Genomic DNA, 16,501 nt, shown 5'->3' on the forward strand with positions numbered 1-16,501 from the left:
TCCATTCCCCACCCCAGGGCCCTCATTAGATGTCAAGTAAGCCAGAAATAATAAGGAGAGCAGGAGGAACAAGGAAAAAAGGGAAAAAAACAAAGAAGAATGTGCACAGTAAGAAATGCAGGAGAAAAGAGGCACAAATGAGAAGAAAGGGGACGAATGGGAATGAGGGGAAAAAGCAAGCTATAAGCAACTGGCAGATTCAGAAGGTGGGTTTGGGGCACCATGTTGTCATCATCAAGTCTTGTGCTTTGTGCTTATTTTTAAGATTTAAACACCCCATCTGATCCCTTTCCTTAGCTGCCATTATCCCTTCACACCTTCCATCCCATTTCCCAGCGTTTAAAGATGCAGTAGCTGCCGAACTCCAACAGGTTTATTTTTTATTTTATTATTTTTTCATTATATTGTTGGTCGCCACGGTGGCTTCTTGGTAAATTTGGAGATTTTTTTTTCCAAGGGAGAAAAATAAACCATAGATAATTCTGAGAGTAAGCATTATTGAGAGACATTTGAATTTTGTATTGTGAGGAAGGGTTGTGTTTATGGATATTCTGGGGCTTCAAAAATAAATTCCCACTAAGATCCATAGCAAGCTTCCTCCCATCACCTCGAATTGTGGTCTGTGCTTTCTCAGGAAAGGGTAATCTGATGGAAGGGAGGGAGGAGGAGACATTGGGAAACAGAACTTCCAGAAAATGGCCTTTATGTTTGATGATAAATGGAACCCAGACCTTTGATTGGGAGTGGGTAGATCAGAAACCTAGAACTTCTGTTCCCACTTTTAAAAGGACAGGTATTTCCTGGTGAAGAGTGGTGGCATTATGCAATATGAAGCCTGTCTCCATCTGAGAAATGGGAATACTACCAGATTGATTAGAGACAAGGTGGAAGTTAAAACATCTAGATCGCCAATAAAGTCATTATTACCATCTTTCTTGGCTTCAGAGTCCCTTTGGAGATAAGGATTGGCTACAGTATCACTTTCTTTTTTGCTTTTTCTCCTTCCCTTTCTTTTTCTTTTCTTTTCTACATCTGTGCTCATGGCATTACTCACTCTCACACTTCCATACTCTTCATTAAATTTATGATAATTTATGGGAGGGGTCTGGGAATAAGAAGAAAGAGATGGTGACAAGCTGTAGACATAAAGGAAAATTCTGAAGCTATGTTATATACTGATTGCCATCTTCCCACTCTTGCAAGGTGGCTAACAAAAGTTTCAGAAGGAAATGGGGTATTGCAGCTGCTTCTAAGGTTGAAACTCAACTCCAGCTCTCATTAAGAACTGATATGCATGATCAGCAGGGACCAACATGAAGTATTAATGCTGCTTTGAGCCAGTAAGGTGATGAAGATAAATAAGAATAATTGTTTATCTTAAATCTATTGAATATTTGAACGTTCTCTCTTCTTGAAAAGAAAAAAAACACTCCTTATATGTAGGAAAAAGTCTAAAATATCTCTTATATAAGCCCATTTTGTTCCTTTTTTTAACACAGTAATATTCATCCCCCATCCAGTAGTATAACCCAGTAACACCCCGGAAACAGCCCAGTAGCAGATCTCTCATATGGGCCTACTTATTGTGTAGCTTATCTCTTCATCCCTTTTGGTAGCTGGAGGTCAACAAACAGAAATCTAGTCTGGAAGTGTTCCATTGAAAACTAGAGAGTATGTGATGTAACAATACAGGCTAGCAAAAACCATTTGATTCTTATAGCCAAACGCTGAAGTCATCGCCAGGCCTTAAACTCACCAAACAAGAGCTTCTGCCTTCTCATCAATGTCCTGTCAGGTTGGGCAATGTAGAAATCAGCTTTAAGTGTTGAGCAATATTGTGATCAAAGGCTTAGTGTAAAAGTGAAATGCCATACTTGGCTGTTTTTGTGTACTCCTGCCTGTGTGTGTGTATGTATATTACCATGAGGTTTGTAGTACCTCTAGATAACATTTACAGCATTTCTTAGCCCCAGACAGGTTTCCAAATTGGAGATCAGCTTGGGGGATGAGAGAGTCTCCCATGTCCATTCCCTGCCCCTTACCCAGCTTCATCTAGAGCTCTGCCCTCTTCTGCCACCAATGAAATACCAAAGAGCTGAGCTTAGTTATTTCTGGCACACAGTGCTGTGCCCAGGAGAGGCATGCAGACCTAGAGACTCCATTTCCTGCCAGGCCTATACATGTGCATGTTCTGGAATGCCATCTATCCTACAAATGGGTAGGAGGTCTGCCTGAGTCTACTAATAGTGGTTATAACATAGAAGCCCCCAGCCACCTCCAGGGATGCAGAGAAAATTAAGCCACAAGATGAAGGTTTTGGACCTATACCCAAAAAGAAATAATATGCCCAAGAGAAATGAGGTTTATGGAACAAAAGCCAGATTCTCCCCAGTATTCATTTCACTCAGTAAAACCTGTATAGTAAAATAATGCAATTCCCCCCAATAAAGGCACAGGGGATGCTATGCATGATTTTATCCGAAGTCTCTATCAAGCTGCTGTCCACATAACATTTGGGATTATTTTTGTAGTAAAGCTGGCCTTTTCTATCAATATCCTTATATTCCTGTATCTCAAAAATAAATAAATAAATGTATTTACCATCATTCAAAGGAAGCCCCACTGACAACTAAGAGCTGGCTGTTCCATTCTTTTGTGTTCAATGACAAGAGGGTATTCTGGGGAGGAAAAGGTGGTGCCCAGTTTTTTTTTCCTTTGGATTTTGCTATTTTGAGTCTCATCTGATGGGCATGCATGCCCATCCTTTTCCATCAATGCCATCAGCCTCACCTAGTGGCCCTAACGGCCTGACATCTCTTTCCCCTCTAGCATTCTCAGCGCCAGGCTCCTCCTCCTCTGCCAACCGGTTTGTCGGCATCGGACCCCGGGACGGCAACTTTCTAAACATCCCCCAGCAATCTCAGGTAGGGGGAACCAGCTTCACAGGGGTATATGTGTTACAGTAGCCCAAATGCAGCTTGCCTTATGTGGGAAGGGGAGGGGAATTGTTCTGTTGAAGGGATGGATATGGATCGCCTCAGAATTTTTCTATCTGTGAATAAGAGAGAGTTCGGTTATAGAATAAAAATTAGGACTGAACACTAGGGATCTAAGTATTTACTCCTGGGGTATGCCATAAAGTCCAGAATTTACAACAGAACTCTTTGGGGGATTATTGAAAGACAGTCATGTTTCAGAAACTATGGCCTTCATTTTTCAGACAAGAAACTGAGTTTCAGAGCTTACAAGTCTCAGTCTAAGATGGAATTTGAAAAGATTCCCAAGTTGGAATATATTTCAGCGACAGGCTGGGGAATGGGGAAGATCCATCAGTCTGCTCAACTATGATCGTTGGGTGTCTTTGGGCAGGTCTCTGAAGATATGATGTATTTACTGTTCATTTGTTTTCACCATGGAATGAAATGAAAAATACTCCACATTGCTATTGTTTTCATGCTCCAACCCTGAGAAGCAGTTTAGAAACCAACTGTCTTTCTTTGTGCCAATTTGCTATGCTGACAAAATGAATTTACATCTTCAGATTCTGTGGCAGCAATAATCTCCTCGTCTGCACTTGGCACTTCACAAAAAAAAGGCTGCTAGGGCCCAGTGACCTAGTGCTTTACAGCTGTTCCTTTCCTACCAAATAGAAGGGAGAAATTGACAAAACACCAGTCAATTTCACTTCTCTGCTACTTAAGGAAAGCTGCAGAGCCCTGAAGTTAATTTTTCCCTTACAGAATCAATAAACAAACACATTCAATTTTCTTGTGGCTCTTGTAGGAACACAGAGGTTTGAAGCTGCTGCTTTCAAATTGATGCAGAATGTTTATATTCACATGGCAAAAAGTCATATTGATCATAATATGTATTTCATTCTCTATATGCAAACGGAGTATAGAAAGGTTGTATATATGCACTAATCGTAATTATCACCCATAGTTACCCATAATTTTTCCAATCTCGATATATTTTGGGAAGAATAGATCATCGCTTGACGTGAGCACACATATAATTCAAAACCATAGTTTAGTTTGTTGTGCATGGGCAAGAGCAGAATGTGATCTCTCCAGCTCCTCACTTTTCCTCATGGTGTTCTGAATAAATTTTAGCACTATTAATGACAGTTAATGTTAACTATTATTTGTTTAAAGAAGTACTCATGACCTGTGAAATAAATTTGCTAGTAGTAGTTAAGGTTAACTACCGGTATTCAAGTTCAAATAATTAATAAGTTATGTTTACCCTAAGTAGAAATAAAAAATGCAGTTTATCTCAAGAAAAGAATGAAATGGATATCCATGTAACTTGTTTCCATTATGCTAAACTTTGTTTAATAATGACATTCCAATGCTTCCTAAGCATTCAAGCAATATATGCTGGAAGACGGGGCCTAGAGAGCTGTTGGAGATCCAGCCGATCCGAATCCAACCGATTGCGACTAAGAACCTATATTAGGTCTTATCTCGCTGCGATAAGGGTGGCGAGGTCTAATCACTTCGCTACCCTTATCGCGTCCGCAGATAATCGCCCGGCCGCCCTGTTTAGGGTGACTCGCTCCCTCCTGAATCAGGAGGTGAGGGAGGAACCCTTGCAGGGTCGTGCCGAGGAGTTTAACCAACATCTGTCGGACAAAATTGCTCGGATTCGGACCGGTCTGGACTCTGACTGGGCAGAGTCTGACGATCAGGACATGGGTGGTCTTGTCAATATTACCTGGGAGGAGTTTGATTCTGTGACTCCGGAGGAAGTGGACAGGATTATGGGGCGGCTGAGCTCCACCACATGTTTATTGGACCCGTGCCCTTCCTGGCTGGTTTATGCGGCCCGGGAGGGGACACGAGGCTGGTTCCAGGCGGTTATATCTGCCTCTTTGAGTGAGGGTAGTTTCCCCACCGTCTTGAAAGAGGCGGTGGTGAGACCTCTCCTCAAGAAGCCTGCCTTGGACCCAGCTGTGTTGAATAACTTTCATCCGGTCTCCAACCTTCGCTTTCTTGCGAAGGTTGTTGAGAGTGTGGTGGCGCATCAGCTCCCTCTGGTCCTGGATGAAGCGGATTATCTAGACCCGTACCAATCGGGTTTCAGGCCTGGGTACAGCACGGAGACGGCATTGGTCGCTCTGGTGAATGATCTTTGGAGGGCTCGGGACAGGGGACATTCTTCTGTCCTCGTCCTATTAGACCTCTCAGCGGCGTTCGATACCATCGACCATGGTATCCTGCTGCGGCGTCTCAGGGGATTGGGAGTGGGAGGCACGGTTTTGCAGTGGTTCTCCTCCTATCTCCTGGGACGTTGGCAGTCGGTGTTGGCAGGAGGGCAGAGGTCGACCTCGAGGTCTCTCGTTTGTGGAGTTCCTCAGGGGTCGGTCCTCTCGCCTCTCCTGTTTAACATCTACATGAAACCGCTGGGTGAGATCATTCGTGGTTTTGGAGTTGGGTATCATCAGTACGCCGATGATACCCAGCTTTTTATTTCGACCCCAAACCACCCCAGTGATGCCCTCGACGTGATGTCCCGTTGCCTGGAGGCGGTTCGGGTCTGGATGGTGAGGAACAGACTTCAACTCAACCCCGACAAGACTGAGTGGCTGTACATTCCAGCATCCCGGGACATTCAGAACATTCCATCTCTTTCCATGGGGGGTGAACTATTGCCCCCTGTAGATAGGGCTTGCAACTTGGGAGTCCTTCTAGATTCACGGCTCACTCTGGAAGACCATATAGTAGCTGTAACTAAGGGGGCCTTCGCCCAGGTTCGCCTGGTGCGCCAGTTGCGGCCCTATCTAGACCGGGATGCTTTATGTACGGTCACTCACATGCTCGTGACCTCTTGTCTGGACTACTGCAATGCTTTCTACATGGGGCTGCCCTTGAGGACCACTCGGAGGCTCCAACTGGTACAGAATGCAGCCGCGAGAGTTGTGTTGGGAGTCTCCCGATACTCCCATGTTACACCTCTGCTCTGTGAGCTGCATTGGTTACCAGTTGTCTTCCGGGTGAGATTCAAGGTACTGGTAATGGTGTTTAAGGCCCTACATGGCATGGGTCCGGAGTACCTTAGGGAGCACCTGCTGCCGGCATCAACCTCCCTCCGCCCTGTGCACTCCCATAGAGAGGGCCTCCTCAGGGTGCCACCGATCAGAGAATGTCGATTGGTGGCCCCCAGGGGGAGGTCCTTCTCTGTGGGCGCCCTGGAGCTATGGAATCGGTTGCCGGTTGAGCTCCGGATGGCGACCTTCGCTCCTTCCGTCGCGATCTGAAGACATTCTTATTTGAACAAGCCGGCCTGGCCTGAAGGGGGATGGGTTGGGTTTTTATCTCATTTTTAATAATTGTATTTATTGTTTTCAGCTGGGCATATGTTTAATTTTCTTTTAACTTTTGTATTTTTGTATTTTTTATATATCTGCCCTGTTCACCGCCCTGAGTCCTTTGGGAGAAGGGCGGTATATAAATAAAATTATTATTATTATTATTATTATTATTATTATTATTATTATTATTATTATTATTATTATTATTATTTCCAAATCTATGCACACAGTCATTACCAGCATTAGGGTTTTATTTATTTCCATGTATAACAAAACATCAAAACAAAAATTAAACAACTGTGTGCTCTTTTGGCTCCCCAGGCAAGGCTGCAGAACCTTGTTTTAACCGCTTTTCGGAAGGCTAGGAAGGTGGGGTCTGCCTCACCTCTGGGGCAGAATATTCCATAGGGCAGGAACAATGGCAGAGAAAGCTCTCTTCCTAGATCTCACCAGTTCTAGTTCTTTAACTGACAAGGTCTGCAACATACCTTCCCTACCTGACATGGTGGGATAGGCCGATGTAATGAGATGAAGCCAGTTCTGTAGGTAGCTTGGCCTCATATCATGTAGGCCTTTATACATGATAACCAACAACTTGAATTGGATCTGGAAGCAGAATGGCACCTGATGCAGTTTGTGGAGTGCCCTTCTTTGGACACCCAGTGAAGCTCATGTGGCTGCTTTCTGCATCAGCTGAAGATTCCAGATACTTTTCAAGAATAGCCCCATGTAGAGCACATTGCAGTAGTTCAGACGGGAGACGACCAGGGCATAAGCAGAGAGCCTCCCTATCCAGGAATGGGCATAACTAGTGCACAACACAGAGTTGAGCCAAAGCCATCCTAACCACGGCTGCTATCTGCTCTTCTAGTAGGAGTCGTGAGTCAAAGAGATCCCTCAAATTACGCGCCAGGCCTGTCTGAGGTAGTGCAACCTCATCTAGGAGCAAAGAGGATAAATTCCTGGATACAGAGGGACCCCTACCCACATCTACTCGTCTTACCAGGATTCACACTCCTTAAGTATGCACATGACTGAAGAGTGTGGACTTTGTCCCACATTGTCCCAATTCATAGTGTGTTTATTTCTCTCCCCCCAAATTTAAAAAAAAACATTTTGGAAAAAAAAACCCTGCCCATTTTCAAAATTAAAATTGAATTACCCTGGCCCTGTGCCCCATTGTTATTCTCCCACTTCAATAAGCCTCCCTCTTTCAAACCGTAAAGACTTCCTGCCTCTACCACACACTTTGGTTTATTATGTTTTTTCTCAGTTCCACCATTCCAGTTCCTTCTGGGAGTAAAAAAATAATAATAATCTGCCTGGTTTCTTGGTACCTCCCACTGGAATTATAAAGTCATAGAATAAGAAACTGAAGACAGTTGGCTAGTAACCAACTGATCCTCTAAATTATTGTGCAAAGTAGTTGCATACATACAACAGAACCTCCATGGAGGTGAAATGGAGATGGAGATGAAAATGAAGGTAGTAGTCTATTGTAACAGGTTATTCCAAACAGTAACATCCTTTGAAAACAAACTAAGGAGAAATCTGATTGCCATGCCCTTCATTGATATCAGCAGCTACAGAAGCTTTGCGTCACATTCTTATGGTGTTCAAGAGAAGTTTCTTTCTAAGCGCCACCTAGTGGTGAATGGAGATATAAATTTGGACCTTGCTCTGCGGCAAAAGTAAGGATAAAGAGTGGGCAATTCCAAGTCTAGAATTGTGTAGCCATTTGGATTATACCTTTCTGTAATACACCTTTCCACTCAGTATGACATCTGTGCTGAGCACTGGAAGATCACTTACCAGTTTCTAGACTTCCTAGATTAGAGTTTGATCAGAAAACCGTTCCTGAAACCAACTTCTGACTGCCCAGGAAGCTTTTCTCCACCATCGCCCATATGATCCTCTAGAGAAGAAAAGGAGGGTTTTGTTTTTTGTGGATTAAAATGCAAACTGAGCTTAGGGTGCATTGTTTTTGTCACATATAATCACTGCAACTAGAAATCCTGACTTTGTGTTTTCTCTACGTGGTATTTACTTGTACAAGGGAAACAATACAACCTGAGAGAGATGTGGGAGAGGAATAACATCTAAATGTAGAGGAAATAGTTCACAAACCGTAAAATTGCTTCCAAGGAATGAAGAAGGGCTGTGCTACTTGTTCTCCTGATTTTTAATAGGCTACACTAGCTCTGCTATGAGATTAAGTTGCTCAGCGAATGCACAGTGTAGGAAAAAAACTGACCCTCTTTTCAAACTTGTATGGATGAGAGAAGGAGTGTGTTGCTCAGCACCAGTAATATTGTGGGTGGTTGCCATTAAATGCCACTGGTTCTCCTGTTCGCAGAGCATACCAGCCACTCTCAACATAGTAGAAAAAGACAGGGCAGGGAGGAAGAATCTGCATATTTATAGTTTCTGTGCAGCAGAGAATACCTTACAATGATTGAATAATAACTGTATTTTGTTGCACAATGAATAAAAAGACTGGATTGTTATATTATTTAGGGCAATCGTAATCATGCCAATGCCACAATCAGAAGGGAAAATCATGATGGTAGGAAAGTTAAAGCAACAAAGAAAAGTTGAATGCCATGGGGAGGAAACATGATTTTCCCCCATTCCTCCCGTCCCACATAAGACAGCTCTCAGCTCGATCTGTCTTTCCTTCCTAGCCTCCATTGCTCCCTGGTGGTGAATGAAGGAGCAAAGCAGGAATGAGATCTGCTCCCCTTTCCAGCCCATAACCAATGTCACGTCTGGCCCGTCTGGTTTCCCTGAGCAACCAGACATGATGTCACACCCAGATGAACTTGGACTTGGGGGGCCAGGCAGGGAAACAATGGTCCGGAGCGAGGCTGGATCAGGGCCCAGCACGGCTGCAGGACTAGCAGGGGCACTTCCACCAGCAGTTTCCCTACTTTTTGCTTTCTCCTTTTCTGTTTCACCTTTAACTTCTTAAATTATTTGTCTTCTCTCTCTCTCTCTCTCTCTCTCTCTCTCTCTCTCTCTCTCTCTCTCTCTCTCTCACTCTCACTCTCACTCTCTGTCTCTCTCACTCTCTCACTCTCTGTCTCTCTCACTCTCTCACTCTCTTTCACTCTCCTTCTTCCTCCCCCCCCCCCATGTCTGTAGATATACTCCTGTTACTTTCTTGGCTCTTGTGCTTCTTTTCCCCTCAGAATCTCATTAGGCTGATGGGAAGAAGTTGCTCTGACCTATCCAACATAAGATGGTTGAGAGACATTGAGGTTTTTTTCAACCAAGGCTCTGCCAGGTGGGCTCTAAACTTTGCCAAGAGCCCTTTAATGTGTGCATGTGTGTTTTGTGTACAGAGGGGGGAAATATTCCCTGCTCCATTGGGTAGGCTACAGTATTATTAGGGGAAGGCAAGGGGAGGGCAGATGTTACCACAGTAACCAATGACTTTTCTGAACTCTGGATTCAGGCAGATGGAGGAGGACAAAAGAGAGGAAGAAAAAGACAGACAGAATTGAGCAAGTGCGAGAGATGAAGGAGAGAAGCACAGTGGCTGCCAGTTTCCCCTCTCTCAGCTGTGGCTTCTGGCTGTTGCCCATAGGAACAGCTGCAGGTCCCATGAGGTGTAACAGACCTTTGCTTCTAGCCACCCTGCTCTTATTATTGTTGTTGTTAAATATTCATTTAATGCCAACAGTGCATGCAGAACCAGCACTACCCTGATTTCTCCTCCACTTGGCTTAAAGAGTAAGGCTGTGCCAGCTCCAATATGGCTGAAGTGTCCAGTAGATTTCTCATTAGACGATCATCTCCTTCCAGTGCTATAGATTAGCTCAAATCAATGGGAGTGCCGCTAATGATGTCTGGCATCGCGCAGGGAATGACTTGTAACTAACTATACATGTCATAGTGCAACTACGCCCAGAAACTGAAACCCCCAAATGGCAAGTAGTGCCAAAATCACACCATTTTTGTAATAAAATTATTCTTCATCAAGTCAGTAAATGGCAAACTGTATACAGTGCAAAAAAGAGGATAAAGGAGCTAATACGATATTTGACTCAATACACTATTCATTGATAAATAGGAAGATGGGATGGACAGAAATTATTGGGTGAAAAGAAGCATGCATGTGAAAGAAAATAACTCACTCACCTGACCCCCTCCCCTATCCTGTTTTTCTTACTAATCCCTACCAGTTGCCCCAAGCCTAGAAATGTCAAGAGGAGGAGGAGGAGGCAGAGGAGGGAAGGGAGGAGGAGGGAAGGAGGCCAGGTGAATAAGTAAAGCATCCCTTTACCCATGTTCTGTTTTTATAGAGACTTTAGGCATAAATGAGGTAGGTGTGTGGATAAATACCTACAACTGCCCACATCACATCTACCAGGATCTTATCTGTACTGGGGAGGTATAAGCAACGCAAAGCTCAAATATCAAATGCTTTTATTCTCTAGCAGTTGATAGGGACGTGTGAAAGCCCAATGTGAAATTTCCCTCTTCTTACTGAACTTATCCTGAGCCTCCAAATGCTTTGAGAACACCAGCGTGCTCTGAGTTTGACATGCATTCAAAGCTTGGAGGTGTTGAACTAACCTTTGCCACCACCTCCTCCAAGACATTTCTAAAAGATTATGAAAATAAGAGCTGTGATAAACCTTCCCTGAAATACTATTTCATCACAAATCAACAATGGGACAGTTCCAGTCTTCCCTAAATTAGGATGCAGTTGAGGCAAGTGATTCTCCTTATTTCAAAGACAGAGAAATGGGCTGCTTAACGGGCTTAGTATATATAAAATGGCATCAGAGATAGGACTCCAGCAGGGTCAATTTTTCCACCCTTTACTCTGAATATTTCAGCCCAGTGAAAAATAATTTTCAAAGGAGAAATATTTTTTAAAAGAATGATTGCTCTACTAGTTTTAAAGTGCAAAACAGAAAATAAAATATCTGCTCTCCTGCTATGGTAACTCTCTTTAAACTTCATTTTTCTCCAGCTCCATTTCATACCTCTTGCCCTGTCCCCACACAAGCAATCTTTGAAAGATCCTTTCCAAATTTATTTTCTGTGAACAGCAAACTGTAGTAGTGCCAGGGATGCTGTGGATTTTATGTGAGCCTTATTCAAACTTATTTTTTTGCAATTTTCCTTTCAATTGAGAAAAAAATATATATTTTGAAACAACTTTCTTGAATCCAAACAGTGCAGTTTTCCTTACCAGCAACATTAGTTCCTATTAAAACTGGGCTAGCAGCTCAAATTATGCAGCTCACAAGATAAACCTAGAGGATAATTGATACAGACGTCTTGTAGACCCCAGAATCTGCAGTAAAGAAAGGAAGAATGGGAGGTAGGGGGGGAGGAACAGTCTTTTTCAAAGTCACTAGGATTTGGATTAGGGTTAGGGTTTGAGCAGCATATCAATTTTAATAACAGCAAAAATCATAAGGAACTTATTTTAGCTTCTAGTAAGTTAATTGACTGTCCATGAACACTGGTTTCTAAGGATGACATACAAATGAAAGAAGTTTCTAAATTAACTGGTCTACTAATTTCTAAATTTATATTTCTGAATTAGAAAATATTAAATTTATAAATTAGAATTTATACTAATTGTAAATTAGTGCACTAATTTCTAAATTCACTGGTCCACTAATTTAGTGGAACAATGAAATGCTGTGGACATAGTATACTTGCATTTCAATAAGTAGAACACAATCTACTTCTTAGTAAATTAGCAAAATGTGGAATAGACAGCATCACCATCAGATGGATTCATAACTGGCTGACGAACTGCACTCAGCAGGCTGGCTGAGGAATTCTGGGAGTTGAAGTCCATGAGTCATAAAAGGGCTGAGTTTGAAGACCCCTGATCTACATGGAAGTAATCAAGGTTCTGTTTTGTGCCCAGTGCTCACTGAAGATATTGAAATCTTCATAAATGATTTAGATGAGGGAATGAACTAATCAAATTTGGAGATGACACCAAGCTGGCAGAAATAGCCAACATCCCAGAAGATAGGCTCAAGATCCAGAAGGATCTCAACAGACTTGAACACTGGGCCCTATCTAACAAAATGAAATTCATCAGTGAGAAAAGTAAGGTTTTACATATAGGCAAGACAAATCAAATGTACAGGTATAGAATATGTGGAACCTGGCTCAAAAGCAGCAACTGCAAGAGGAATCTAGGAGTGCTGGGGAGACAATCACTTAAAAATGACCCAGCAGTGTGCATCACATTGCTGGCTGATTTTTAAGTGGTTGTCTAGAACTAAGGAGAAATTTCCTAACAGAACAATTAACCAGTGGAACAGCTTGCTTTCAGAAATAATGGGTGCTCCATCACTGGAGGTTTTAAAAAAGAGATTGGACAACCATTTGTCCAGAATGGGATAGGGTCTCCTGCTTGGATGTGGTTGGATCAGAAGACCTCCAAGGTCCCTTCCAACTCTATTAGTCCATTATTCTCCTGGGGCACAAATGAGCAAGCGAATGACAGCTTATATTACCACGTTCCATGATGACCATGAACTGAAATTTGACGGTAATATATTCGTCAATAAAAATTATCTCTCAGCTTGTGGTTCTGCTAGCAATATAACTGGAATATTTAATCTAAAAAAAAATCATGCATCATATGTCAAAGAAATAGGACCTTCTGGTTAAGAGCAGTGTGGAGCAAGATGATATAGCTTAGTGTTGCTCAGTGCATTGCAAGGCAGATGTCAGTGAGTAACCTACCAACATTCATTTAAGGTTCACAGATTTGAATGGACGCCCTGTAGCTTGTTTTGATTCTGTCTTACTTGAGGCAAGAGCAGTTTAGGTATGTTGTAGGCAGCTATAATAGACAGCTACAGAAATTAACTCAAGGCATTTAAACGATGCTCTGACATGAAGGGACATCTGGATTCATTCTTCACTGCCAAATAGATGTTGTCATAGTGGAGTGACAACCCCTGAGTGGCTTGTTACTAAAGAACAACATTCGGATTGGTTCCCCAGGCATATAGTCTCTGATTCTAACCAGTCAGGGAGATGAAACAGTGAATGAAAATTGAGCTCTTTTTGTTTTGAGTGATTGTTTCCAAATCTCTCATTTGTACAATTGGCTTCACTACTAGAAGATGTTGGGTGGTGGTGGAGATGGTAATGGTAGCTATTTCTAGTTCTGTAATTTGACCGTTGCCGTATAAATCACATCACTGCACACCTCATTCAGTTGGTAGCTTTATATTAGGGGAAAAATCATTTGATTGGCTGCAATTAATAATAAACAGTGGTCAAGAATCTGATTGGCTGGCATGGATTTACTAGCATGTAGGAATTGGCATCTTTATTTTATGAAAAAAATATGGATTGACTGAGTGGGGGAGAACATGTGGAACAAAAAGAGCTGGAGAAAATTTTAAAAACATTGTGAAAAGTAGCAGTGCCTACTTGAATAAATAAACTTTGGAAAGCAGGAATTTGGATGCAATATCCAACATGAGCAAAGTGGGAATGGTATTTTCAGTGCGGACAGGACAATCTGCTGCAGTTTGGATCTGGCAGATATATTTCACTGCATGTCTTAGCTGTAGGATTTTCATCAACTGTGCCAAACTTTGTAAAATGCATAATTTCTTCTCTCTTTTCCAAAGCAATCTTGGTAGAGCTATATCTAGTAACATGTGTCTTGAGAGGAACTTCTGAATTTAGAAAGTTGATTCTAGAGAAATGAGAGAGACTTGTAAAGGGAACTAGAAGCTAGTATTTGCTCTGACAAGAAAATAAAGTCCCCATTGAGAGATTGGTAATTAAAAAGCATCTGCTGTCCATCAGGCTTTGGAAAATGTAGCATGTGACATTGGAATTTCCTGTACCTGCTGTATTAAATCTGTTGAGGCCTGTGGGGATTTCAAACAGGCACTGTTACCTCAGGATATTGCATCCTGAAAAGAGAACCTCACTCTGTGATGCCAGCCTATTGTTTAGTACCAAGGAGAAGCAGAGCCGAGACAGAAGGGAAGTGGAACAGAGAGCTAGAGAGACTGAAAGCTGGAGAATGGAAGAAGTCCAATCTTCCCAGCAGTGGACACATAGCCCCTCCTGGTGGCCATTTTCAGTGCTGTCTTTTTTCCATCTGGAGAATCTGAATTATTTAAATCCAACCATTGCCTCCTGCTTCCTTCATTTGCTGCCTCTTCACTATTGTCTCCATATTGCAGATAGCAAGTGTGTCCACAGTGTGGCTCTGCTCCATTCCCCTCTGCCATTGGAGGGCAAATTGTGCAGTACCTGCGTCTCTGCCTTGACTTTTCAAATCAAAAGAAATTTTGAATGTCCAGAGACCAGAGAAATTTCTGTTATTGCCTGAAGAAAATTCATGTAATAGCATGTCAGCTTCTCTCCCAATCCCTGGCTAGGCTGGAAGAAAGAAACACTCTTTATCTCCCAGTCACCTTGAGACTATTCCAGATTTTGGGGAGCAGAGAGAGAAGATGGTTGCTGATCTAGGAAGGGAAGGAAATGGAATAGCATAGAAGATGGTCTCTAATAATGGGCCCCATTTGTGACATCAGCTGACTCTCCCTTTGGCTGGAGGACATAGCCATTTTTGAGGAAGTGGATTACAGAGACTGCAAGATGGCCAATATTGCTCCACACAGAAGTGGGCAGATGGGACTAAATATCGTGAGCACCAGCAGCAATGATTGGAATTCCTCATGTCTAAAGCTGCCTGAGCAGGGGGTAGGACTAGATGACCTCCAAGGTCCCTTCCAACTTCTTATTATTATTATTATTATTATTATTATTATTATTATTATTATTATTATTATTATTATTATTAAAATCTTACATTCTTATATAACATGTTACTGCTACCAATGACCTATAAGCTACAAATACAATAGTTGAGGTGATATTGGTAGTTCAAAATAAACTTGTTATCTTTCTTGCCGCTGAGAAAGTTTTGGTTTCTATTGAATTTACTGAATTCTCGCTTACCATTTTCTTACCAATCAAGGAACAGTCCCAATTGCATTCAACCCTGTATAGCAGTCTCAAGAGAGATTGCAAGAAAGGCAAGATAAATTGAAAGAGAAAACTTACATCATGTGATATGGAGGTACCAGAAGATATTCTTATCTAATTTCAGCAGAAGGGCTAGCAGTGGCAAAAATCCCAAATTAAAGTTTGGTGTGATAGAGCAAATATATTTTCTTTAGTCATCCAGTTCAATTCCTACTTAGACCAAATTTACAGTTTCTGCTTTTCCCAGCTCCAGTAAGGGTTACGTACCATTTTCCAAAGTAAAGAAAATAGATTATTATCTGTAATTCACCTCTTCATAAAATGTACCTCCCAGTTAAATTTTGTTATTCTGCTTCAGAAATAGTTTTCCATTCTGAGGTGCCTTAAACCCTTCCAAGTGGTTAGTCCACAATGTTTTATTCCAGTCTAGGGAAATCTCCAGCTCTATAATTGGATACAGTGGCTAGCATGCTCCCTCCTCTCCCCCAGCGGCTGGTTGTGCCTTGTATAGCCATTTCACTGGGTTGCTCTGTTCTCAGCTGATCAGCAGCTTCCTTTAAAAAAAACTGATCTAACTGTGGCCCATAAGGAATGAAGTCCAGGAAAGCCTCCTGGCTACCATTGTTTTTCCCGTCTCTTCTGCCAGTACACCTTAATTCCACCTTTATATTTCACCGCGGCCTCTCTTTCAGTTTCTACCCCGGGTGGCTGAAGGATACTCTCCTTTCTTTCCTACACTGTGCCCACTGTTCTGCAGTGATTCCCTTTTTCCTTTGTAAATTAAACAATCTTTAGTTTACAAGGTAGGTCTGTTGGAAGGAAACTGCAATGTTTTTTCTTTTCTTCACCATCCATTTAGATGGTTCAGTTACAGCAGAAAAGTCTGCATTAATGTCAATGGAGTGAGGTTGTATAAAGGCTCCCATATGCAAAAACATCTGGGAAAGCAAAGAAAAAGAAAAAACAAAGAGGAAGTAATTTCTAAAAGGAAAATGCAGGCTTTGGGAGGTCCATCCACACAGCCAGTAAGGCTTCCCTTTCCCTGCATGGACTGGAAAGGTAAGAAGTAAGGAGACAACCAGTCAGGGCTTGGTCTTCTTTGCAGGGCCATAAGGAAAATAAAATGGGTAAGCAGCAATTTGTCTTCAGTTTCTTAGATGAAAGGATGTGAAGGATAAA

The 16,501-nt window shown here is 42.2% G+C and overlaps 1 protein-coding gene across 1 annotated transcript in view; it reads left to right on the plus strand.

Annotated features, from left to right (window-relative positions):
- NFIX (nuclear factor I X) overlaps positions 1-16,501 on the plus strand; it is a 261,782-nt gene that overhangs the window by 215,858 nt on the left and 29,423 nt on the right. The window contains exons 11-12 of the mRNA XM_083355813.1: positions 2,830-2,924; positions 15,315-15,416. Of these exons, the coding sequence (XP_083211939.1) occupies positions 2,830-2,924; positions 15,315-15,386 (167 nt within the window). The 3' untranslated portion in view covers positions 15,387-15,416. The remainder of the gene's footprint in view (positions 1-2,829; positions 2,925-15,314; positions 15,417-16,501) is intronic.

This window comes from Vipera ursinii, assembly GCF_947247035.1.
Source record: "Vipera ursinii genome assembly, chromosome: 2".
NCBI lineage: Eukaryota > Metazoa > Chordata > Lepidosauria > Squamata > Viperidae > Vipera > Vipera ursinii.